Source organism: Aphelocoma coerulescens, chromosome 3, assembly GCF_041296385.1.
Source record: "Aphelocoma coerulescens isolate FSJ_1873_10779 chromosome 3, UR_Acoe_1.0, whole genome shotgun sequence".
NCBI classification, from domain to species: domain Eukaryota; kingdom Metazoa; phylum Chordata; class Aves; order Passeriformes; family Corvidae; genus Aphelocoma; species Aphelocoma coerulescens.
The window spans coordinates 118,733,255-118,749,921 of NC_091016.1; the positions used below are offsets into that span (position 1 = coordinate 118,733,255).

General features: G+C 40.9%; 1 protein-coding gene across 5 annotated transcripts in view; it reads right to left on the reverse strand.

The window, feature by feature from the left end:
- Positions 1–16,598, reverse strand: part of ITSN2 (intersectin 2) — an 81,266-nt gene extending 64,668 nt beyond the window's left edge. For 4 of the 5 annotated variants that reach the window (XM_069011708.1, XM_069011706.1, XM_069011711.1 and 1 more), the window contains exons 1-2: positions 16,528–16,598; positions 3,859–3,922 (exon numbers count right to left, since the gene is read on the reverse strand). In XM_069011708.1, coding sequence (XP_068867809.1) covers positions 3,859–3,889 — 31 coding nt within the window. In that variant the 5' untranslated portion in view covers positions 3,890–3,922; positions 16,528–16,598. Of the gene's footprint in view, positions 1–3,858; positions 3,923–16,243; positions 16,465–16,527 lie in introns of those variants that run through there. The other variant, XM_069011707.1, reaches the window with a different exon arrangement.
- Positions 16,599–16,667: the final 69 nt, after the last annotated feature.

Genomic DNA, 16,667 nt, shown 5'->3' on the forward strand with positions numbered 1-16,667 from the left:
CTTTTAATTGAACTCTGAGACCAGCGTTGCTCCTAATTAAAAAAAATTCAGACTGCAAAGCTTGAGACTAACTTTTTTTAAAGAGAAGGTGCAGCAGAACCTGTTGGTGAGTGTTTTACCCACGACACCAGTGGAACCAGGACCTCACAGAACCGCTTCATGTCTGATTTAGTCTCCAACACACCTAAGTGTGAGAATACAACACTCAATTCTATTCACAGCAGCACAAAATCCAGTTCTACTTATGAAGGTTTAGAAGCATGTGAAATGAGTTACAACTATTACTTTCTACACTGCAGTTTATCAGAGATATTTTCCTGCTGGACCACAGAAAATTTATATCGAAAGGAAACACAGGTGGTAGAAGGGAAGAGAAATGACAAATAAAAACATAAACAAAAAAAAAAGCACAGCCCAAAAATTCCAATGGTACTTAAGTAAACAATGTGAAAGATACTGATCAGCAAATACTGCTTTCCTTGTTCCAGCTGGTCCTTTAAGATTAAATCTCCCCAGACCAAGATCCATCAGCATGGACACCAAACCCTGAACAAATCTAGCATACAGAAGAAGGAAGGGGAGTTGGAAAAGAAACATCTTGCAACTCCTCTCCAGCTGGAAAGAACACATCCCATGGCAGTGAAGGATACTTTTTCCTGTGACAAAGGCAGCAATCACTGAGACAAATTAGATGGAAGTACATTTTAACCTTTTAAAGCCTTTATCCTATTAAATGTCTTTTGCAGTTAGTATATTAGCTCTTTCTTTAGAAACACAATTGCTGAAGATATTTATTGTTTAGTGTAACTAAATGCCATTTCCAGAAGCTTTTGCAAGACTTAGGATGAATTCCTAAGCAAGCTCTGCCCAGATGAAGAGCTGCAAGAAGAATCAACTACCATAAACTGGGCTTATATTGTCATTTTCACAGGAATAATGATCAATATTCAGGCTACAGGATAGAACTAAACTCTCAGTAGGGAATCCTCAATCTTGTTTGCAGACTGGGGAGAAGGATATGCCTGGAGTGGTTCTTTGATAGAACTGGACTCCACACAGATAAATGTCTGTTATCCATCTGGTGCTGTAATTGGCAGACTTTATATAAGAAACAGCCTTGCCTGTTCATGTAAAATGTCACCACAACCTTTACATTTTGCATGGGATGTAAGTTTGTAAAAATCAGCAGGTCTACCCTGAGTTCCAGAAAAATCAACACACACTCTTTAGTCATGCTTTTCCTCTTTGAATTTCAGCTTGTTAGTAAGGCACCCACAAAGGTCACCTTGGACAGCAACGGAGAGTCAAAGGGAGCTCCTTTCTGGGCAGTGTGTCCTTTCATGACTTTAAAGAGAGGTCTATCAACAGCAGATGCCCCTAGAGCACCCAGTGTTTACACATGACCACAGAAGAACACGCCAGCTCCCAGTACAGCAGTTTGGCCATCAGCCACGTGCTGGGGCTGGACGGTCTCAGGACCCTGCTCAGCCAAGGTACATTCTGAAGGTGCTTCAATGGAGCTGAGTCTCTCCACTGGAGCTGCACACACACCTCAGTTCCCCTTCCTTCGCAGGATCCTGTGCAGAATTGCTTTCTCTGCTTAGGCTGGTTAATAAAGTGTTGTAGTATCTCCCACTCGTATTTGTTGAGGCCAAGTATCATGCTTTGTCATTCCAACCCTGCAGTTCTCAGACTCATTGTCACCCCATGTCACACAATCACATACTTTTACACACATCTGCTCCATGCCATTCACTCACTTTTCTGTAACACTGAATGCCAAAAATAACCCTGAAATGGAAACTACTTCATGCATTACACTACTCATGAACTAAAAGCAAAGTATATTGTACCTTGATAAGAATAAGAGGTTTTTTCCCACGTAAGGAACCCACTATTTCCCCCAGTAGGATACAAAAGGGAAGGGTCAATGCTGTGCTAATGCAAAGGTGAGGCAGACAGCCAGTGCTCCCAGGCTGCAGCAATGCCTAATGGCTTGGTTGCCTCCCACATAACCTCATTCTTCATCTCATGCTTCAAGTCACTACCAAGGTCTAACAACATAATTAGAGGTTTCCTGCAATGAGTGGCAAATGCAGGTGAACTAGTTTGAGTGCAACCACTACAGCAGTGCTTGTAAGTGGTTAAGTAACAGGGAAGAGGAACAAATATTAGAGAACAACAACTTCAACAGCAGAGATAGGTCAGTATTCACCTAGAAATCACATTAAAACTATTGTTTAAAACACATGACTTGTTTGAAATTTCATCAGTTCTGGGAAGAAGTATACACAAAGTTAACACAGAGTCATCCAAACTACTCTGTGAGGAGCAATAGTTGAACTACTGCCTGGTGTCTCTCTTCCTTGTGCTCTCTCTCTTGCTATGCCTTACAACACAGTAACATTCTGAGAGGAGAAAGGCAGCATCCTCTGGCAGTGTTCCTTTTGAGAGTGGCAGACTACTGCCCAAGGGAATTCAGATCCAGGATCACTCTCTCAAAGTAAGGCTTGTGAGAGCAATGTATGTGGTCACTGGCAACACACTTGCAATCCTCCAACAGAACCAAGGAGAAAAAAAGTGAAAAAGACATCAAATAACTTATGCATACATCAACCACAGAGAGAACCAAGAACATAAACCTGTATTGACAGAGAGAGCTTCTGACTGTTTATTTTAAATTGAGAAGCAAAAATCATGTGGCAATAATATAAAAAAAATTCCATTATGTTCAATTAAGTGAAAAAAATAATCTGGCATATAGATTTCCCCTATTATATATTGACTCCTTTTACTTGGCTTTTATTCTAATATCTGTAAAGCAAAGTTTGGAATAAACTGCAGCTGACTGTCTATAAAAAAAGTATTCATTACACAGATTTATTTTTTTACAAAATGTCTTATGATCCAATGAAACAGGTATGTAAAACAGAGGTTTAATTTGAAATCTGAATGTTGTTCTGGGAAAAAAAACAGACAAACAACAAAAAACCAACCCAAAACCCCTTTCCCAGTTTATCTCAGCAGTGACAATTTTCTAAATTAGTTAAAGACCAGTCCTGCAGCAACCTTCACAGATAACTGAGATAAATACTCATTCCTGTTTTTCTGTTTTTATCAGGAGAAATACTCCTTGTCAGGAGTATCTGAAGTACAAAACATTGCTTCTATACTTGTGTTTTCACTTTGGCCAGCTCTGTAAATAACAACATGCAAATGTCAAATTTCTTAGCAGATCTTTGCAAATCGTGCCTTCACAAGTAAGACTCCTCTAAAAATAAAGAGCTCCATCCCATACACACACACAAAAACAATACTAAGGTTCCAACTCTCGTATGTCTTTGAAAGGAAATCACCAAGAAACAAATTCAAAAGTTTCTATAGTGGAAGGAGCACAATCAAGAGGAAAATTATTTCTCTCTCTTTTTTTTTTTTTTGGAGAAAGACTGCTTGTTTTCATCAATGTCACAAACTGCTTGATACATTCAAATATTTTGTTTAAAATAAACAGCGTAATGGACTATAATGGAACACGTTTTGTGCTGAATTACGTAACAGTAAAGGTATGTGAGTTTAATCAACTATTACTTAGCATATTCCCTACTTGAAGTCAGGCAGTGTTCGCACTACAACTCACACATTCCTCAGCCCTGGAAATGATCAGAGATTGTCAGCCACTCCAGGCGTCTCCGTAGCCCAAATTACACTGCAGTGATGCTGTTCCAGCCTCACAGCATCGGCTACGGGCAGCGATCTGCAGCGAAGTGACCCAAGCGCTGCTGCGGGCACCAAAAAACACAAACAAACAAAAAAAATCCAAACCTCCCAGCCCCACCTGAGCAACCCGGAGCTACTCACCATTCACGGCTGCGGGAAACTGAGCCATCATGGTCCCGAGTGCGCCCCGCTAGCCCTCAGCCATCTGCAACATGAAAACATCGCGCATTAATAATGCAACAAGGGCAGAGCCGAGCGGGGCGCGTCCGTCCCCGGCCCCACTTCCGACAGCCAACAATGCCCGGCCCGGGGCTGCTGCTGCTGAACCAGCGGCGTTTACACCGGCGAGGGGGTGGGGGGGTATTTATTTATTTATTTTGTATAGGGTATGCGGTGCAGTCCTGAACGTAGTGCCAGTTCTTAAAGGAAAACAGTACCAAGTGCTCGGAGCGATGCACACAAACTGCCCCCGGCTCGCCGGGACATATGGCTGGGGACAGCAGAGCCCGGGGTCCCAGCAGGTCCCTGCCAGCTCTCCCCGGTAAATACTTAGTGTTTCATTAAGGAAAAAAAAAAAAAAAAAAAGTTCAGTGCTCAGCGCCTTGAGCCAAAGCTGCTGCTGAGCAAAGTGGGAAAGCAATTATTATTCAAATTCATCCATTCCACCACTCCACGCCCCATTAACAAAGAAAACACTCTTACATGATGTATTCTGAAGAAAGGGCTTGTCCCAATAAAAATCTGTCATCAGACAGTTTTGCAGAAGTAACACAATGAAGTTATTCCTTCTCCTGAGCTACTGCATAAAGACTCAAAAGCAGCATTTAAACGGTGTCTCAATAGAATTTACTTCATAATAAATATCAGAGTACTAAGATTTCGTTTTTCTAGTATGCTTTCAAGAGTACCTGTATAAACAATACTTTAGAATTGCAAAATATTCACTAATACTTATCTGAGGGAAAAGCATGAACAATTCACTGCTTTACAAACATAGAACTAAGACAATTAAGTCAGCTTGTGCTTTGGACGAGATAATTTTACTTAAATACTGAAATCTATACATCATAATTGTTGTCCTCTATGTGGAGGAACTATTGTACAGGATGAAGCTACAAAAATGAAATACTTATTTTTATTTAAAAATGCATGAATCACATCTCACTCACTCCCTTTTCAGACATCTAACCTCCTACCCAGACACACACATAAAAAAACCCTTCACCTCTCAATACAGCCACATATTTTAATATTAAGTACAGAAATATCACATCCCCCATTGTCCCTTCCTGCCAAGAAACTCCTGCACATCTCAGCACAAAAATCACACAACTGGAAAGCACTCTAGTACCACCTGAGGACAGGAAAGCATTTTTTTTGTATCTATTGCACGTTTCTTCAATAAAATTAAAAATGTCTGGGATCATTTGTTAACAATTCTCTATGTATAGTTCACATCATCGTTATTATATATACATACATTTGTGGCTACACACACATGTATACATATCTACTTAAAGAAAGTGAATGCAGTAGTTGGTGAGTCCAAGTGATCTCTCACAATGACACTAGGTATGAACCACAGAAAGATGAAAAAAGGAAGCATGGACCTGTTCCAAGACATGGACCTACCAAGCAGCCTACTAAGAGACACTTGAGATCTATAAAGAGCCTTCCTGAAAAATGCTGCCAATGTTGTTAAACATTTCTACAGCACATTTCTCTGCAAAAGCTGTTCTGTCAAAGAGGTCTCTAAAAGAGAACCTGAAACCATGACACAGAAGCAGGATGCTGTAGAACACCCCCAGAATCAGCAGATTTCCACCTGCATGTGGCTTGTTCCAGATTTAGTCTTACTGGTTAAGGGCTACACATTTGATCTTTCCTCCAACTCACTTTGTTCTCTTAATTTCAGGTAGCTTTTAGTTGTTTGGGTTTTTTTGTTGTTGTTGTGGTTTTTTTTGGTTTGTTTTTTTTTTTTTAACGGGTAATCACAAAAACATAGAATATTCCAAGCTGGAAGGGACACAAGAGGATCATTGACTCCAAATTCAGACTCCATGCAGGACACGCTAAAAGTTAACCGGTGTATCTGAAGAGCATTTGGCCAAACACTTCGCGAACACCAACTTGCTTGGGGCGATGATGCCTTCCCTGGGGAGTTTCTTGTGCATAATTGCCCTCTCTGTGGAGAACTTTTTCTTACATCCAATCTCAATGTTCTCTGATACAGCTTCAAGCCATTCCCTCATGTCCTGTCACCAGGAGAAGAGACGGGCACTTCCCTTGCTGCTCCCATCATAAGGAAGATGTAGATAGCAATGAGGTCACTCCCTCAGTCTCTTCTCTGGACTGGACAAACCTCATATTCTCAGCTGTTCCTCAAAAATCTTGCCCTCTAGTCCTCTCACCATCCTTGTTTCCCTCCTTTGAACATGTTCTGATATTTTTATATGCTTCTTACACTGTGGGGCCCAAAACTGGACACAGTACTCAAGGGGAGGCCTCACAATACAAGTCAGATAATTAACAGACAATACAGGTCTGATAGTAAACTGATTAACTCTTAAAGCCCCAAATCTTAAGATATACTTTTGAAATACTTTATATGACTCACAGTTAGAGAGAAAGTCACATTTTGCCTTGGTTTTGCTGAAATGGCTTGTGTAGATTGAGCTTTCAAACTCTCAACTGCTGAGCAGGTGAGTGGGAGAAGTAACCCAGGCAGCTTCATGTACACAAAATGGGGAAATCCCTTCTCCTCGTTTTAATGTCCCAGGAGTCACAACTATACCACATTTTAAAATCAATTTCAACTGAAAAATTTTGAGGACTCTGATGTTGCTTTCGCTTGGTGGGGGTCATTCCTATTTATGAAAGCCCTGCATCTATGGGAGGACATGTGTTCCTGATTCATTTTCATCAGCAAAAATAATGAGCGTTCCTGCCCTAATTATCAACACAGGATTTTTCAGCGTACCTGAAAATTCCCCAAGTTTTTCAAGTCTGGAATGAACCAGCCTGGTAAATCTGTGCTGGGCATTGCCATGTAGATGAACCAACACCCAAGGTCCAAAAAGAAGAGGGAACTGCCCAATGGGTCTGTACTGAGAGTACATTACAGCAATGTGATGTGATTTAATCATGATTTAGCTCTGTTGTCTCACTATTATGTCTATATGCAGACCTTGTCATATTTTAAATAAATACTAAACTTGAAGGGCACCAAAACCCTCCTACAGTAACCCTTACAAATGGAGAAAATTATGACCTTGCAGAAGCAACCAAAAATCATAAACAGGCCTTTTACAGGATTTTGTATATCTCACCACCACTGGAAACACAATCTTATCCCTTTGCACAGATCCACTTCATTCAGACATCAGGACTACACCAAGCACAGATACTTCTCCAGTGACAGACTCTCAAGTTGTACCAAGAAGTAAAAAAAGGAAGAACGAAAGTATGGCTGCAATATAATTTCCCCTCACTCAATTTTTTTTAAAGAAGGAGGAAACAGTTCAGTAAACTTGAAATCTACACACATTTTTCAGAAGTCTATGAAAACAATCCTTCTCAAAGAAGGGAGCTTGCCCTCAACAAGTATTCTGTCTTCTGCATTTCCCCAGCACATCCCAAAGGCTTGGAGATTATGCATACATCAAAGCTAAAAGCAGCTTATTTTCATAAATTGCAAATAAAGTTGCTGCAGTCACCATCTACAAAGACCTACAAAGATGTAAAAGCATCTTAAACCTTTAGGATACAAGTGTGAACCACTTATTTACCAAGGGAAATCTCAACAAAATATTCTCACTTTAAGACAAACTTAGAATTTTTTAGAATGATTCTGCTAACTTCTAATCATTAATGGAGGTGAAAGCTGTAAATTTCCAAGGACCCTTTTTACACAATACATTATACAATGCCATATAGAAATGTTCACTGAAGAAAGAAAATAAAAATCAAGAAAATACTATAACCAGTGTCCCAAACAGATGATATTGATGTAATCATGGCCTTCACCACCAGAGTATTTCACAAAAAAATTGTTTCTGCCAAATGTTCTAGATGTGCTTGGTGAACTCAGTCATGAGTCGTAAGAAACTGTCACAGACACAGCACGAAATCCATGGTGTAACAACAGGATCAAACATCATTATGAACACTGTAGATGACATTAAGTCCTGCTGCCATTTAGGGTGAAAACAGGAAAACTTGGATCTTACATTTAAACAGCAGAACAGCAAGTTCTTGTAAACAAGACATCTGACTAGCCCCAGTCTCTAGAGCACTAATTGCTTTCACAAACTGACCTGCCAGACTGCAACTTCTGTTCCCTCTCAGTGTTCATTACAGTTGAGACAAGTGGAGAAAAGAAATGAGGAGATTGCAAAAAGCAGGGAACACATCAGGACCATGCTGAAAGCATTAGAAAACATTATGGCTGGGCAGACTGCACACAGAGGGAAAAAAGCTTTTTCTTTTCCCTGTCATAGGCATATTGCCATTTTATGAAGGGCAGCTTTACCACAATCTTTGTTAATATTTATACTTGAATCAATTATTTTTTTCAAAACATTTCTCAGAAAAACCTCAGCCACATAGTTTTAGTAGGAATGAAGGTCTGGTGCACCAGGCTCTGTCTGGAAGAAAGCAAACACCATGGAAGCAGCATGTGTGGTCACCCTGTTACTCTTCCTTTTCTCCATGGCAGGAGGAAGATATATTGCGGAATTTTGCTGCAATTAGCAAGGACAGAGACTGCAGCACCAGTTACCTGATTTACTCTTTGCAACACCTGTCGATCCGGACAGCACAAAGATGACTCACTAGTATTTGCAAGCAAGCAGTGACTTTTTAATAATAGCCCATGTAGCTGTTTCCTGCTTTTTTTGGAGTACTCTCTTAAAAATGAGATAATAAGAAGCATTAGCAAGGCATTACGAACCAGCACAGACTAGAACTTCTCTTTGTTCAAGACATACTGGTATGAGAGTCTACTGATTAAAAAAAAAAAAAAAGAAAAACATCTCAACATTGTGGCAGGCCAAGCATTTATCTCATTTCTACAGGACAGCTATACACAGCCACATGGCCTTTTCAAAATGCACTGTGGCCAGCTTACAAAGTCCACCCACTCTGATAACAAACGAATGACATCAGTGACAAAACGGAGGAGTCGACTTTGGGTAGCACATTGCTGGCTCTTCCTGCTCCCCATGCTACTGTAGATAACAGTACTGCAAGCTTTAATTAATATTTTGACATTTGAAGGAAAAAATAAAGGGTTAAATATTTTACTTCTTAACCTTGTGGTACAAAGCCCCTTCCTTGCTCACTGTGAAAGAGAAACTTCCTTCCCAACAGTGATCCAGACACAACACAAAAAGTATTTTTCTGACAAATATCCTTCTGCCCACCTTGCCTGGCTAATAGGCTTTCTGAACATACTGACCATCGAAAGTACAAGAATCTCTGTTTCCGTTCAAAAAACAGAATTGTGTGGTCACTGTTGCTGGGTTTACTCTGTTTCTTACACAGCTGCTCAGCTGTGAAAGCACCCATTCAAAGTATCAAGACACTGTTCAGCTCTCTCCTCTGTTTCTGGAGATTAAAACTGATCTTTTCCTCCTCCTAGGAGATGGTTTCCCCTATTTTATTGCACAGTCAATCAGGGAAACTCATGAACAATGTTTGGAATAGTAATGTCAATTCAGGACTTCAACCACCTACAAGAAATTCTCTACATTAAAGCAGATACACAGGTTCCTCTCTGTCTGTCCATGCCCTTCCAGCTTCAAATCTTCTTTGCAAGGAAGAAATTATTCTGAAGGAGAGAATGAGAATCCCACTTCAGGAAGCTCACTATTTAAATCCCTGGCCCTTCTCCCAGGAGACACAAACTTCCTCAGGAAAAGATGGGAATTGAACCCAGCTCTGTCACGCCCTGGAAGAATACATTCACTAACCTGATCCCAGACAGACAGACATCACCACCTCTGCTTGCTTTGTTTAAAAAGGAAATGAAAAAAAGCAAAAAGCAGAGGGTAGACTATTTATAAGATTTTTTTTTTTAAAGGCTCTGAGCTTCAGCCTTCGAGAAGGAACTCCAGGCTGCATATTGTAACCTTTCCAGAGAGCTGAGATACGCTTGCTCCTCAAGGGGTGGTAACTTAAAATACTCTTAGTGTTTTTTTTGCTTCCTACTTTCTAATTCACATGACTCCCTACTCCATATGCCATTTTTTTCTAGATTCTGTTTTAAAAGACATCTAATTATTTGCAAGCATTGTACCAGCACCCTTAAATGCTGTTTGGTGAGGTCCACACACCTTGAAACCTGCAGTTCTCCACTTTCACACTGTAACTCCTAATTTATGTCAATACGGACTTGGGCAAGACATAAGTATTTGATGAGTTGTCTTCTTTTCATTATTTTCTTACTTCAACCATGACTGGAAACATTGAGAGCATATTACTTTTAAGCTTATTCATTTGAAATCTTGCCACCTTAGAGGAAAGTTTTGAGCCTGCTCCTGTCCTTCCATCAGGAGCACAAGCAAAATGCTAACAGAAAAAAAAAAAAAAAAAACAACTAAAAGAAGAATGCTTAGTTATTTTCTCCTTATGATAGAATAGATGCTACTTAACTTGCTGCTCAGTTTTCAGTCCCAGATATCAGTGCAAAATGTACAGAACATCTAATGGGCTGCTACAACAAAGCAAAAACCAAAAGATACGTGAGCACTCTTCTGTGTTCAGCAGAAAACAATCATTGACTATCTGTAAAACTAATGAAAATAAAACATTCAGTGAGACTGGATTACAGTTTAGGTATCTGCTTTCAAGCTGGGCAGGTGCACAAAACCATTGCAGGCTTAACTTCTCAAAACTGAATGAGATGACAAGCAGAGGGGAGAAAAGCCACAAGCGGCCTTTAAAGCAAAGAAAAGGTATTTATCTCTGATGAATCAAAAATCAAGGAAACCTCTTGGGAGAAGAAGTAAAGATCAGCATAAGGCAGTCAAAACAGGAAAAAATAACTAGGTAGGAGTATTTCAGATTGATAACAGATGGGTAAAAATGCTTTCCCCAAAGTGACACAGGGAAGTGTGGTTGTAACGGAGATTCTGCCCAGCACAGGAACTCTGAGACCAGCACACTGGTACTGAGGTGGACCCAGGACACAGGCAGTGTGGCCACAGCACCTCTCACTTGCCCCAGATGAAGCTTCCTGCTCCTGACCCCAATCCCATCTGCAAGTCTCATCCATGCTTATTTTATGAAGAACAGTCCTTCAAATCATCCAGTTGAAATGTGATCTCTTAAACCTTTACCACTGAGCTCTAGAGCATACAGTAATAATGTTTTGACCACCAAATTGAATTTCATGATCTTAGGGAATCAGTTATCACCTGTGTTAGACAAACATCTCAACATCATGTAAAATCTTGAGGGGCAAAATTATTTCAGGTAGAAAGACACTTGTCCCACCTTAAAGTCGTTACAGTGTAGTGGAAAAAGCTATAAAGTTTTTGCTTCTGATTAGTAAAATTCTTGACCTCTGAAGGATAAGACTAAAAGTATTATTTAAATATGCTCTGATTTTTTGATACATTTATTTGTATAGCCATAATAGGTAATTTTTTTTCGCATTCCAATTGTAATATTTTTAGCAACAAAGAAGAGTTAACTCCCATTTCCTTTTCTTCCCTTACTTCATGTGTATGCTGTTGAATCACTGACTGCAGATACTGCTCATGACTGATGCCACAGCATTTCACAAACTCCACTTACATCAGCCTTGAACATTTTCACTAGTAGAGCTGTCTCAGAATTATTGTCTGCTACTTCTGAAGCAACAATGTCTCATATCAAAGTATCTCAAGTCAAACTGGCTCTCAGAATTGCTGCTCCAAAGAAACTGTGACTTTTCTGGATCAACCACGCCTCTTCAACTATCTGTAAGTGTCAAAATGTTTAAAAATAGCTCTCAGGTACTTGTCCTCTATTAGGTAATTCCAATGCTTTGTGCTGCTACTGTCATCATGTTACATCATTTGAATTTCATGTGCTGTTCTGAAAATAAGAGTTACACAACACTGTGCTCCTCTATATATTAATGTTCAATCCATTATTTTAACTCTAGGATCCAAGTAACCAACCTGGCCAGGCTGTGTTCCTATACTGACAAAGTTCTAAATATTCTCCATTTGAAGAAAAATGGCATTTCATCAGCTTCATTTTTAGCTTATAATTTTTATGTGACCTAATCCTTACCTTTACAACATTTGGTGCTAATGGCACAACAATACCAGAAAAACGAGTTACTACAGTCCCTGCATCATCTTGCAAAGGGCAATAAAACACTGTATGTGTAGAAGCAAGAACTCCTCCTCATGAAATAAAACCCCCTATTTTTTTTCTAAAGAAAAATTTATTTTATCCTTAAATAAATCTGAGAATAAAAAAACCCAAAATACAAACCATCATCCTGATAAGTGAATTAATGAAAGCAGTAACATTACAGTAACCAAGCAACCAGAATGCTTGAATTCTTAGCTTCCCTGCCTAAAAGTATGAGACATGAGTAGTTAACGTGTTTTGATGAATCCCATCACCTAACATGGACCAAGCTTAACAGAAGGGTGCCCTTTGCAAAGATCTTAACAGACTATAATATTCATAAAAAACAGGCAACCAGACAGAGAAGGCACAACCAAATTTAGTACCCTCAAGGAAGAGAAGGACTGCTGTATGTTTGAGTACCAATATTAGACACCAGAGGATCCACATGGCTAAAAGCTGCTCTAAATACACTGACCACGAGAAAAAATTCAACACAGGCTCACATCTGATCAAACTCAGACAGCCAATGCCACAGAAAACAAGGCTTCACTGCTCACAGCTGGCTTAAAATTTTGGTTTGCATTGGTCTGTCACCGGAAAGAACTTGAACTTACATGTAGTCGTAAATCTCCCAGTTCTACACTGATCAGGATTCAAACACACCATTTCCAGAGGTAATTCAGGTACCTGCAATATTTGCAACTAAGCATTTGAAAATTTTAGGATCACTTAAAACAGCTGCTTAGCCCTTCTAGAAATCCAACCAGGCACTCTAACACTAGTGTTTCCCCTCATAATAGTCTGATGTGTCATCTATCACCAACCAGAGCACACAAGAAAAATGCAATTTTAAAAGGTGAAGTTAAAGGGTGATAGTATGTTTTTAAAGGTAAAAGGAATACAGTAATGACCCTATTTCACCCCACATCTAGGTTCAACCTCTGAACGGCAAAGTACACTTTGTGTTAAGTGTTTTACTGACAAGCGATAGTGCTTGAAATAGGTCAGTCAGTCATAAAAAAGAGAACTCTGTAACTAGCATGACTTTATCTTTGTAATCTTTATAATCACCACTTAAGACAAAAAAGCCTAAGAAGGGTTACTGACTTCCACACATCATTCAGCCACATAAAGTGAACCTTCCAATCCAAGCAACACCCCAAACTCTCTGTCAGCCAACTACTGCTCTCATGATTTTCACAGGACTGTCTACATCAAACTTCACCCCAAAACTTGAAAACATGGCAGGATCCATCATCACCCTTTGTCAAGAGGTGCAACATTACATTGAACTGAAAGCAGCTTTTGAAAGTCAAAATAACTTGAAAACAAGGAAGTAGAACAATTGCATACATATACATGGCACAAATCACAGCCCCAGTGCTGCCAGGAACACTGGCTAATGTCTCTGTAAGACCAAGCTCTGTTATTTTTGGGGGGTTCTTGGTGACTGGTCAAGGATCCTGGTGACTGGAAAAAGGCAAACATCAGACCTTCCATCTGAAGGGCAAAAGGGACAGCTGACCAATACAGAAGGCTGCTAAGTCTTACTTCAGTCCCTGGAAAGATTATGGAGCAAATCCTCCTGGGACCCACCTACAGATGCTTGAAGAAGAAAAAGGTGATAGGAAATGGCCAGCATGTGGCTACTGAGGACAAACCACACCTGACACATCTCATCTTTGAGATGACTGGCTCTGTGAACGATGGCACAGCAGCTTGTTTTGACACTTTTAACAAGGTCTCCCACAGTATACTTGGAGCCAAACTGGTGGAATATAGTTTGAAAAGGCTGACTGTAAACTGGGTGGAAAACCTGCCTGGCCATCAGACTCAGAGCGCTGTGATCAGCAGTCTCAAATCCATCTGGTTGGAACTAATGATGTTCCCCAGGGGATGATGCCATGGCCAGTATTGTTTAATGTCTTCACTGATAGCCTGGCCAATGGGATGGATGTACTGCAAGTGTGGGTACCAAACTGGAGAGGGCTGTCCAGTGAGTTTTTGGGATCTCCACCCTCAGAGGTAATCCAAACACAACCAGACATGGCTCTGAGTGACCTAAGTTAGCCATGCTTTTCATAGGGTTGGACCAGATGACCTCCAGAAGTCCCTTCAAAATAATATTATTCTATAACTACATTTGAGGTAAATAAAAAAAAAAATGGAAGGAGTTAAAAGCTTTTAAAAAAACAAGATACTGAAGACATTTCCTTTCAAGTGAAAATAGGCCAGAAATTAACATTACAAATAAAGATGTCAAATTTTTGAACCAGTTTTAAAAAGGCAAAGAGAACAGCTCTGGCCTTTAAAAGAAAAATCTGATGAAATGCTTTTTTCACGTAGTTTGCAGGTTGATCAAATTAAATCTTTTGAGGCAACAGCAGATAATTTACTTGCAAACTGTTAACTAACAGTTTATCTCTCAGACCAGAGACATCTGTCTCAATTTGTGACAGGAACTAATCTGGACTACACTGCCTTTCAGGAACTAATCCCAAGGTATTTTCCCGACTGATGCCTATTTTCAAAGGCCGGGAAGGTTTTTGATAATGCCCCAAGCAAAGCAAGCACATCACCTTTCACTTTCCAAATGCTGCCTCATTTTTCTCACCAGCTCCTGACAAGCAGCTCAATGAAGAAATTACTATCACCTCCAGACTTAGCTTCATTTTCCATAGCTGCTACTTTCCTATGGCATGAAACTGATTCATTTTTTAACATTAAAGACTACAACAGAAATATTTGTAAAAAACTTTGCTGTAAGTACTGCAGTGGTAAAAATCACTGTAATACCTGAATCTCAATAAAGCCTTCTCAATAACAGACTTCGAAATCATCCACATGTCACTTCAGCCTTGACCTATCTCATTCTGTCTACAAAAATGGTTAAAAAAATAAGTAGCCATAAAGCTTAGGTGCTTTGACCTCATTATTTTTATGATTAGCACAAACCAACCATAGGCACCCCATTTTGTTATTGTTACTGCTACAGGAACATCCTCTTTGTTTCTATTACAGTGACAGCTACAACTCAGCCAGGGACACATCCCGTACCCCAGATCTTGTACAGATGGAGGAGAAAAAAGTAAATGCAATTCCCTCAGGATAGTAATTAAAAGGATAAGCATATTCACTTGATCTAATTTAGGCATCTGAGTTAGGAGGCTAATCTGACAAAAAATTCTGTTCAACAGAGAGCAAGGAGCAGCCTAAATCCATGTCTGCAGGCATCAGGCAGTTCAAATCATATGGAGCCCAGAGTCTAAACTAGGGTTTCTCTAATACTCAGAGGTACGGCAGTGTGAATGCCCCTCCCAGCTGAGTCAGAATAAAAAAATACACACAAAAAAAACAGGGGAGGTAGAGTGGAAACAAGGTAACAAAAATGAACCAGCTTTGGTAGCAGAATGAAACCCACGTAGCTATTTTTCCAATTAGTTCCTAGCGCTCATCACTTCTAAATGTCACCGTCGCATTAGCGGATACAGAAGTTTGTTACAAGAAAATTTCAGATGAATTATTTAAACTTCTTGAAAGCCAGCTGCAATTTATGTGTCACCGATGTCACCCACACCTCGTTCTATTTCACACATCCTCCGATTTTCCCTGTGCACATTCCGGCGTGGGAGCTGCGGCCACCACAGGCCAGCACCAACAGCAAACGAGTTTAAAAAACATTATTTTCCCAAAAGAGCAACGCACACGACAGGGCAGCCTGGACACAAGGGGCAAAGAAGCTTGAGGCTTCTCATTCCCGTGTTTTAGATGGGGGAATTTCAGACTGATGTTTAAGAGAACCGCTGCAAGAATGACTTCAAAGAAGGCAGGCACTATCTTAAAGCACAATCTACTTTCGAGTTCTGCAATGTGACAGATGTCAAAGCCTCAGCTGCCGTGAAAACCATTTACTGTATTCAAAATGGTACCTCAATGTTTAGGGAACCGAATCACGTATCGCAGCCTCATTTTATTTTCTGAATTACGACATGCCGCGGTGAGAAGTCGAGACCGAGAAAAGCCAGTCTATTTACAGACAGAACAGTTTGCAAACTTTAACTGCAGAAACCAGCTCGGTTTCTCCAAACTCCGGGTTTTCACAGTTAACCAGCCGGAACAAAATCACCATCACCACAAGGAACTGGGCTCTACAAACGCGTCCGAGTCACCTCACCTCGGCAGGGCGCTCCGGGAGCTGCTCGGGCACAGGCACCGGGATCTCTCCGCTCGCAGCGCACTGAGGGAGCGCGGGCGAGCGGCGGCAGCGCCGGCAGCGGGAGCCACCGCCGCTACCGCCCAAAGCCCCCGACACCGCCCCCACCCAAAAAAAGGAAAAAGAAAAATTAAAAAAAAGAAAAGAGACCAGACTCAGATAAGGGGATAAAACACAAGTAAAGCAGCGAGCAGCGGTGGGAGCCGCAGCGCTCCCGCTCCGCCCGCGCCCCCCGCCCCCGGTACCTGTTGCGCTGCCCTGAGCGGCGGCTCCGCCGGGCCGCGGCCCCTGCGCCTCCCGCGGCGCTCGGCCCCACAACATGGCGGCGGGGGCGGGGGAGGAAACGGGGGCGGGCGCTGCCCGAGGCCGGGCCCGCCGCAGCCGG